Source organism: Magallana gigas, chromosome 6 (genome assembly GCF_963853765.1).
Source record: "Magallana gigas chromosome 6, xbMagGiga1.1, whole genome shotgun sequence".
Taxonomy (NCBI): Eukaryota; Metazoa; Mollusca; class Bivalvia; order Ostreida; family Ostreidae; genus Magallana; species Magallana gigas.
Window position 1 is genome coordinate 48,596,760 of NC_088858.1, and position 8,870 is coordinate 48,605,629.

The 8,870-nt window shown below is 31.6% G+C and overlaps 1 protein-coding gene across 1 annotated transcript; it reads left to right on the forward strand.

Annotated features, from left to right (window-relative positions):
• The first annotated feature begins 4,467 nt into the window (after positions 1-4,467).
• On the forward strand, positions 4,468-8,222 carry LOC105321556 (ELKS/Rab6-interacting/CAST family member 1). Its single transcript, XM_034467456.2, has 2 exons — positions 4,468-5,159; positions 7,712-8,222. Exons 1-2 carry the CDS (start codon positions 4,535-4,537, stop codon positions 8,095-8,097), a joined length of 1,011 nt encoding a protein of 336 aa, XP_034323347.2. The 5' UTR covers positions 4,468-4,534; the 3' UTR covers positions 8,098-8,222.
• Positions 8,223-8,870: the final 648 nt, after the last annotated feature.

Genomic DNA, 8,870 nt, shown 5'->3' on the forward strand with positions numbered 1-8,870 from the left:
GGTTAGTCAGTTAATTTGAAACAAACCCTAAAAATTAATTGCCTGAAGATGAAACGTTGATATTTCCCTGTCCCTGTTTGAAATGAAAAAAAATCATAACATCATTTTGAAAACATTGAAAATATTTCTAAATTTAAAATTATTTGTTGTTTTGGATCCATTCTCTCTAAAGTTTGCTTCATCAAACTACAGACCAATCACACTTGTAAGCTGTCTTCGGAAATTATTTACTTCTATCCTTAATGAAAGATTGACTGATTATGCAAATAGAGTAGAACTTATTTTAGAAAATCAAGCTGGGTTTCGTTAAGATTATTCGACTATTGACCACATTTTTTCGTTATATTCTTTGATAGAATTATCCAAGACATTTAAAATAAAATTATTTTGAGCTTTTATAGATTTTTAAAAGGCCTTTGATTCAGTTTGGCGTGTTGGTCAATGGAACAAAATTTTGTTGAACAATATTGATGGCAAGTGTTTTAACGTTATTACAAATTTGTATAAGGGAATTAAATCTTGTGTAACTGCCAAGGGTTTAACCTCTGATATGTTTTCATGTACAGTGGGTGTTAGACATGGTGAAAATTTATCAATTTTTTTATTTGCACTCTCATAACGATTAAGAAGAATTTTTATCAACAAATGATGTAGAGGGTTTGACATCACTATCGTATCAATTAGAAAACAAATGTAATTTATATCTAAGACTTTTTGTATTATTATATGCAGATGAAACAATATTACGAAGGTTGTCCCTAAATAGCGTAGACAAGTGGAGTTATTCAGTTAATCGAAGACAAAGGGTGATAAAATTTGTGCCACAAAGGGTTCAAGAAATTTGCATTCAAATAATATTTTATAATCAAATATTGTTTGAGATTAAACTAGTGAAATGAAAGCATGTTAGATCAGAAATTCGACATGCCGCGCAATGTCAAAAACAAAAAGTTAAAATCAACATAATGATAAGATAATTACGAAGAAAAGTATTTTTCGAATGAAAAAATTCAAATAAAACATACATTGATATTTGATAATAATTCTATTATTTACCCAGAAAATGTTTCGGCTATAACAAAACTTTTAGATATCTTATAGCGCGTTTTGTGACATGTCGAAAAGTTAACTCGTAATAATTACGATGTCAGCGTTTACAATTTTGTAAAGACCATGAAATAAATCCTAAGCGGCTTTGAAAGTAAATGAAATTAACAAAATCGATTAGAAATGCGTTTCGTGAATAAGTGGTTAAACAACATTGAAAATATTTGAACAAATATGATGACAGTAAGTGGAAAAAAGAAACCCCGAACGATATCAATGGACGTCAAAATGCTGAACGACACATTTCGGCAAGACGGACGTTAGACAACAAGTAATACAGGGCAAGTTTGGAGCCGATAGATCGTTTGTACTTAGAAATATTTAAAAACAAAAACAAAACTAGAAATATATGTTGAATGTGCACTCGGGGTACATGTTCAAAGATAATATTTTTTCTAAGACATTTTCGGAAATAAAACGTAAATGTTATCATAAACGATGTGGAGGGTTTATAGCAACAACGTAAAGATTAGAAATTTTCGACGTCGCACATTGCGCCGCCTGTCAAAACTTGTTGTTACTAATTATCCATTTTCTCGAGAAATAAATAAAGAACAGATTTGAATTTTTCAGTATTGTTTGCCAAAGGGTCATTGAAGAAAACATAGAAAACATGAAATTGCAGTGAACAGATTATAAATTATGTGTCCTGTCTACATTATTTTGGGACAACTCTCGTATTATCAGAATCTCTTGATGATCTTCAACACTAACTTGATGTTTTTCAAAGATATTGTAAAAGCTGGCATCTCAAAGTTAATAGTGATAAAACAAAGCTTGTCATTTTTAACAAAGGCAGATCACGTGTAGATAAAGCTACTAGAGCTATGTATAGTTTTATAGCCAAATGTAGAAAACATAATATGTCAATTGATTTAAATTAGATATGTTTGACAAAATTGTGAAGCATAATTAACTATATGGATGTGAAGTTTGGGGATTTGGTAATATAGCATTGGTTGAAAAGTTACATCTGAAATTTTGTAAACATATCTTAAACCTAAAGTCTTCAACACCAAATTATATGGTTTATGGGGAACTTGGACAATACCCACTAACAATTAGTGTTAAAGTCCGCATGATAGATTTTGGAGTAAACTTGTCTTTTCACAAAATAATAAAGTTTCGTCAAAACTGAAATATGCAATGGAACAGACCCTGGTTTAAATTTATTGTTAAAATATTGAATGATTATGGTCTATCTTTTAATTTGTACCAACAAAATGTAAATATCCAGTGGCTTAAGAAAACTGTTTTTCATATACTTCTAGACCAATTCAAGCAGTCATGAAATAGTGAAATGTATAATTCATCAAAAGGTATTAACTATAGAATTTTAAAACCAATTATCCTTTGAAAAATACTTATTAGATCTGCCTTTCAAATATCAGAATTTTTTGTACTTTTAGAACAAGTAATGCTAAATTGCCTATAGAACGAGGTAGATGGTATGATATACCTCGTGAAAACCGTATATATATGTACCATATGTAGCTGTATTGAGATAGGAGATGAATTTCATAATTAATTTCATTGTACAGATATAACAATTAAAGATAGAGAGTTTTATACATACCTTCATACTTCTACACACAACCAAATGTTTACAAATTTCAACAACTCTTTAATACTAAAAAGATTGTTGATTAATCTGTGTAAATTCATTAAAGTTATAATTTAGAGAGTTAGCTCTCTAGGAGAATTGATGATCATACTTTTTTCCTTTTTTTCACTTTTGTATTGTTACTCTCCAATGCATGCATTGTATGTATTATGCGTATTATTGTTCAATTGATTTTTCTCAACACTGTTATTTATGCAGTTCAGAGAATAAAGACATTGTCATTGTCATTGCAAAACTTTTTAATGTATTGAAGAATTTTAATAACCCATGGCACGAAGCCAATAAGAAAACTTTAAATCAATGTGGATTGACATATATATGGTATCAAAACACAATAAACATACCCTGGTTAAAATCCAAAGTATACAATATTTTATTTGACCAATTTAAGCAATCATGGTATAGCGAGGTACAAAATTCTCCAAAAGGTTTAAATTATAGAATTTTTTAAAAAATCACTGGATTTTGAAAAGTATTTATTGATTTTGCCAACAAAATTATGTAAGAGATATTGTAATTTCAGAACTGCTGATGCTAAACTACCTATTGAGATAGGAAGATGGTTTAATATTCCTACAGAATTTGTAAAATATGTGCCTGCAATTAATTGGGGAAGGATTTTACTACCTTTTCAAATGTACTCATGGTCATATATATATATCAAATTAAAGGGTTATATGTTTACCAAATTATTTCATAACAAATCCAAATGTTGTAAAATTTGAAACATTGTTTAATGGCACAAACATAAACTAACTTACCAATATTTGTAAACTATTGGATACTATATTTGAGAGAGTTAGCTCTCTTGGTTAAATTATATCTGTTATCCCATCATCATGCCTGTACCAATGATTCTCATCTATTATGTATATTGTAGTTTGTACATACTGTACATAAGTATTCTCTCTACACTGTAATTTCAGTTATGAGAATAAAGTTCATTGTCATTGTCATTATAGAAGTGGGGTACACTTAAAGAAATTGTTAAATTAACCGGACAATAATTATGAACAGGTATTACACACATCAGTGTTTTTATCAAAAGGTATTTCATTAGATACATGTATCAATATAATTTTATCCAACAACATATATTTTGAAAATGAAAACTAGACAAAAATAATTCTGTTTTTTTGTTGTGTGTTAATATACATGTACCAAGTACAAATAACGATGATAGTTATTTTGTGAAATTCAATAGGGTTTGATTTTTGTGTTTTAACAAATTTTACTTTCCGCGATTTCAACCTACTGCGATTTGCTGCTAAATGAAAAAAATCGGGATCTTTTCCGACCGCGATTTTAACCTGATTAAAACTTGCATATTTTTGTTTTGGTTTATTTTATCACTATAAGCATTTCTTTTGGTGTAGTTAAACCTATTCTATAGTTTGCTAAAGAAAAATAACAGCATCCGTAGACGTGTTTGCTTTTATATGCATATCAGATAGTTTGTGCGACAACCCTAGTATGTTATCGATGTCAAAACATGCGAATAATACAAAAGCTGAACCAAATTAGGTATTCAATCAAGCTCAAGTTTAAAAAAGTCAATACTTGAAATAGGTACACAAGATATCATTCTTTAAATGCTCTCCAAAATGAAGATTACATTCGATATTCTTAAGACGCAACTACTTTCATTTTAAGATTAATATCTTGGAAACATGATAACAATATAACTGTTTCCAAAAACAGAGATACTTTTTATCAAGCAAAACAGGAAGATACGACAAAAAACATTGGACCTTTAAAAACCTTACCAGAACACATATCACCGTGCAGGATTGAAGGTTTACAATGGAAATATCTATGATTTTCATCTCAACACTTCTGCTGGTTAGCACAACAGGACTTCTATTAAATTCAAACCAAACACATAAGGCAAGTATGGAGGAAAGATTCGACTCGCTGGAGAAACAGCTGGCCGACGAGAAAAGGCAAAGATTTATTTTGCAAATAGAATACGACCAAGAGAAAGAAAAAATCGCGCAACTAGAATACAAACAGAATGTCATGAATGAAACAGACCAGGAACTTCTCCAGCATTATAACGCAGCTCCGAAACGTTTCCAAGACATCTCCACCCAAATCAGGGGCGCCTTGCTAAGCATCACCACATTGGATACGAAACACAACCATGACAATCAAGACCTTGTGGATGCATTAAAGGCCGTACAAACAAGAGTGACCAATTTAACTCTTAACCAGTCCGAAATTGTCAACATTCAGCGCCACCTCCATGAAAAAGAAAAAGCCTTGTCTAGCATGATAGATGCAATCAGAAATAACCAAAGCACAGATCGGGATGGACTGAGTCGTTTAAAGGTCAGTTTGACCAGTCTGGCCAACAGCCAGAGGACCTTACAATCGACTGTGAATGCCAATGCTAACACACAGAACAGTCTGCAATCACAACTTTCAAGTACGATATTGTTGCTTATAAATATTAACATTTAAAAAAATATAAAGATGGGTAAAGTGTTTCACTTTATTCCACCTGAATCTCAAACGACCGTGAAGTGCGCGACCAGCGCGACCGTTCGTCATCGAAGGCGAGATTTTAGTCTTGCCAAGATGGCCGAGTGGATTGCGCTGTGGCTGCTCTTTGCTAGTGGGTTCTGAAGGTCGTGAGTTCAAGCCCCGGGCGGGCCGAAGGTGTAGCTCAAATATGGTGAATTTCTCTGTGCTGTGTATATGTATAGCACTAAAAATGGCTAATGACACGTACACAATATCTATTGTTCGTGGCGTTAGCCATTTTTAGTGCTTAATTTATGCGGTTTACTGTCTTAGTATCTATACATTAGATCCGACACTTTAAAGATGCCTAGTGTTGTTGATTTCAGTAATATATATATAAATATATAAGAGTTCAAACCATATATATATATATATATATTTGTTGTACGTAAGACTTTGGAACTGTTCATTAAGGTCTTCCGTTTCCGTTTCCATTTTTCACCTTTTTTGTCGGCAGAATTTCTCAGAGATGTCCTGATAGAGTTCCTTGAAATTTTTAGGGATGATTGAAAATGATAATATCTCGAGGCAATTTGTTTTCATTTTTTCAAAAATCATTTCCGGTCGTCCGTTTCCTGTCCCGCGTCAAAAAAACCTTGTTCCCTCGAGATCTCAGAATCGGCAAACATTTGAACATCTAAACTTTGTGGGATGATAGACCTATATTTGTAGATATGTTAAAACTATTTTATTTTGTTCGTCGTAACTTCCGGTCGTCACCGGAAGCACTTCAAAAATAATTATTTTTAGCATTGAATTTCTTTTCTATATTATAAATAAATAAGTATAAATCTATACATAGGTTATCTATGCGATGTTATATCAACAAAAAAATTCTACTTCCGGTAAGATATCTCAATTATCTCAGGTATCTTTTTTGAAACACATTTTGTTCCCACGATATCTCAGAGACTATAAGTGAAACACGCACGAAACTTTCATGGATGATAGACATTTGATTGAAGATGTGTTTAACCAGTTTCATTTTGTCTTCCGTGACTTCCGGTCCACACAAGAAGAGTTCAAACAAATCAAGCTGTTTATCAGTTTAACGGGTTTTCTTTGATATTTGTAGTTACGTCGATGAACAATAATGAACAAAAGGCAAGTATACAAGAAATATCTAATATAATTTACATTACGCACTTCTGTTCGTCCGTTACCTGTCCCGAGACTAAAAACCTTATTTCGACGAGATCTCAAAAATGGTAATGACTTGAATAACCAAACTTTGTGGGATGATAGACCTATGTATGTACATGTGTTTACACTATTTTGTTTTATCCGGCGTAACTTCCGGTCGTCACAGGAAGTACACCCAAATTTGGTTTTATAAAAGTATTTTAGTTATTTTAGTAAAAAATACAAAAAGTCATCTACACATGGTAAAAAAAAACAAAAAAAGAAGTTCTACTTGCGGTGAGACAAACTTAAATATCTCAGGTAGCTTTCTTTTTTTTTTAAAACAAAGTACCCGCAAGATCTCAGAAACTGTGAGAGATCAAGACACAAAACTTAAATGGATAATGGACATTTGATTGAACATGTGTTTAACGGGTTTCATTTTGTCGAACGTCACTTCCGGTTCTCATTCAAAGCGTTGAAGCAATAGATATATTTTTTTTAATTTAAGATTTTTTAAAACATTTTACTCAATTTGATGAACAGTAACGTACCGTAGGTAAATGCACTGAAATATCTACTTTCAATTTCTTAAATCACTTCCGTTTGTTCGTTTCCGGTCCCAAAACAAAAACCTTTTTTCAACGAGATATTACATGTATAACTAACAAAAACTTAAACATCCAAACTTTGAGGAAAGACAAAACAATGTATGAAGATCTGTTTTCTATGTTCTGTATGATCCGGCGTAACTTCCGGTCGTCACAAAAAGTACTCAAAAGTTGACATTTTGTCTGTTTTGTTTATTTGTTGGAAATTCCTTTACAGTTTATATCATATCCATTTTCTGTTTACAAGAGAGAAGGGTTTTTTCTAATACAGATTAATTCATGAGGAACGGAAGACCTTTTTGTTGCTATAGCAACAAGAGTCTAGTTTTCTTTTTCTTTTTGATTATTTATACTGTGTGATATCACCTTTCACTCTTTATATATATATATATATATATATATAAATATATATATATATATAAATATATATATATATATATATATATATATATATATATATATATATATATATATATATATATATATATATATATATATATATATATAAGTATATACTAAGAGAAGTTTAAATAACCTTTTCCCCAAGTGATGTTATCTACGTTATGCATCAAACGTTAATAGAATAAAAATACTAAATTACTTACTGGAAATCTACATTTGTTTAATTAATAATTTACAAAAATTATACATAGTATTTAATAATGCTAATGTGATTATTTTTTTGCAATCACCCGGTATTTGTTAATATTTTTGCTTTCAGAAGTTACAAATCCTGTCATATTTCTTGCCGATTATCGGAGCAGTGGATGGTGGATTACCACACCACCGCCAATAACAATTAATCAAGGGATCAAGTTTCCATTAGTAAAAATAAACGTGGGAGGAGGTTATGACAACACTACCGGAGTGTTCACCTGTCCCTCCGACGGGTACTATGCCCTCCACTGGAGTGTCACCTCAACTGACGATAGAAATCGCTGTTCCTCAGCAATAATTAAAAACGGAGTTGAAGTGATTGGAAACGAAGTCGGTGGTAACCTGGCCACTTTTCTTATGAATAGAAACGACAGAGCTTGGATAAAAGCCACTTCAAGCTGTACCGTTGTTCCTAATCATTCTTCATTCTCTGGATTCAAAATTCTGTAAGTTATTAATAGAAATTGTCGAAAAATTTCAATTGAGGATCATTTGTATACTTTTTATTATTATTTCTGTCGAAAAATGATGTACAGTGTATAGTATAGACAATAAATAGTAAGGAGTTTGATATATTTGTTTGTGTTTAGTTTCGATATGTGGATATGGTTATTCGAGATTCATAGAAAGGCCTTTATTAGTCGGGATCTAATTATTGCTTAAATCGTGATCATCTTTCATCTTGATCAAAAAAAGAATCTCTATCATTATTGTGCCTCCCTCCAAAAAAAACAAACAAAAAATAAAAGGAGAACAAAGGAAAAAAATGTCTTCCCACTTAATTTATCGAGCTTCTTGATATCTTTTTCTCATAGTTGTTTTCATATTGCTCTGGATTTATTATTCTGTAAGTTATCGAAAAAAATAAGAAGAAAAATAATAATTGAGGATGTCATCTGTGTACTTTTAAAAAAAACCTCAGGTGACCTATTGCTACCCCTTTTCGTCCGTCGAGCGTTAACAATTTTACATTTTTAATTATTCTTAAAAACTACAAGGCTGATTGTTACCATTTTTTGTGTGAGGCATCTCTATGGTAAGAGGAATATAAATTGTGAAATTCATGGCCCTACCATCCCCGGGGTGCCACATGTGATACCAAATATGCAAAAAAAAAGCCAAATTTTCAAATATCTTCTTCAAACTGGTTGCATAGTTATGATGCCCACGAAGCCCTCAACCAAAATTGTGAAATTCATGGTCCCTGGGTCAAGGGTTCAAGC

What these genes read in the sequence shown, in the direction of transcription:
- LOC105321556 (XM_034467456.2), top strand. Translation starts at nt 4,535, where the DNA reads ATGGAAATATCTATGATTTTCATCTCAACACTTCTGCTGGTTAGCACA. An exon ending in TCTGCAATCACAACTTTCAA is followed by an intron (nt 5,160 to 7,711) that starts GTACGATATTGT and finishes TTTTGCTTTCAG; the next exon opens with AAGTTACAAATCCTGTCATA.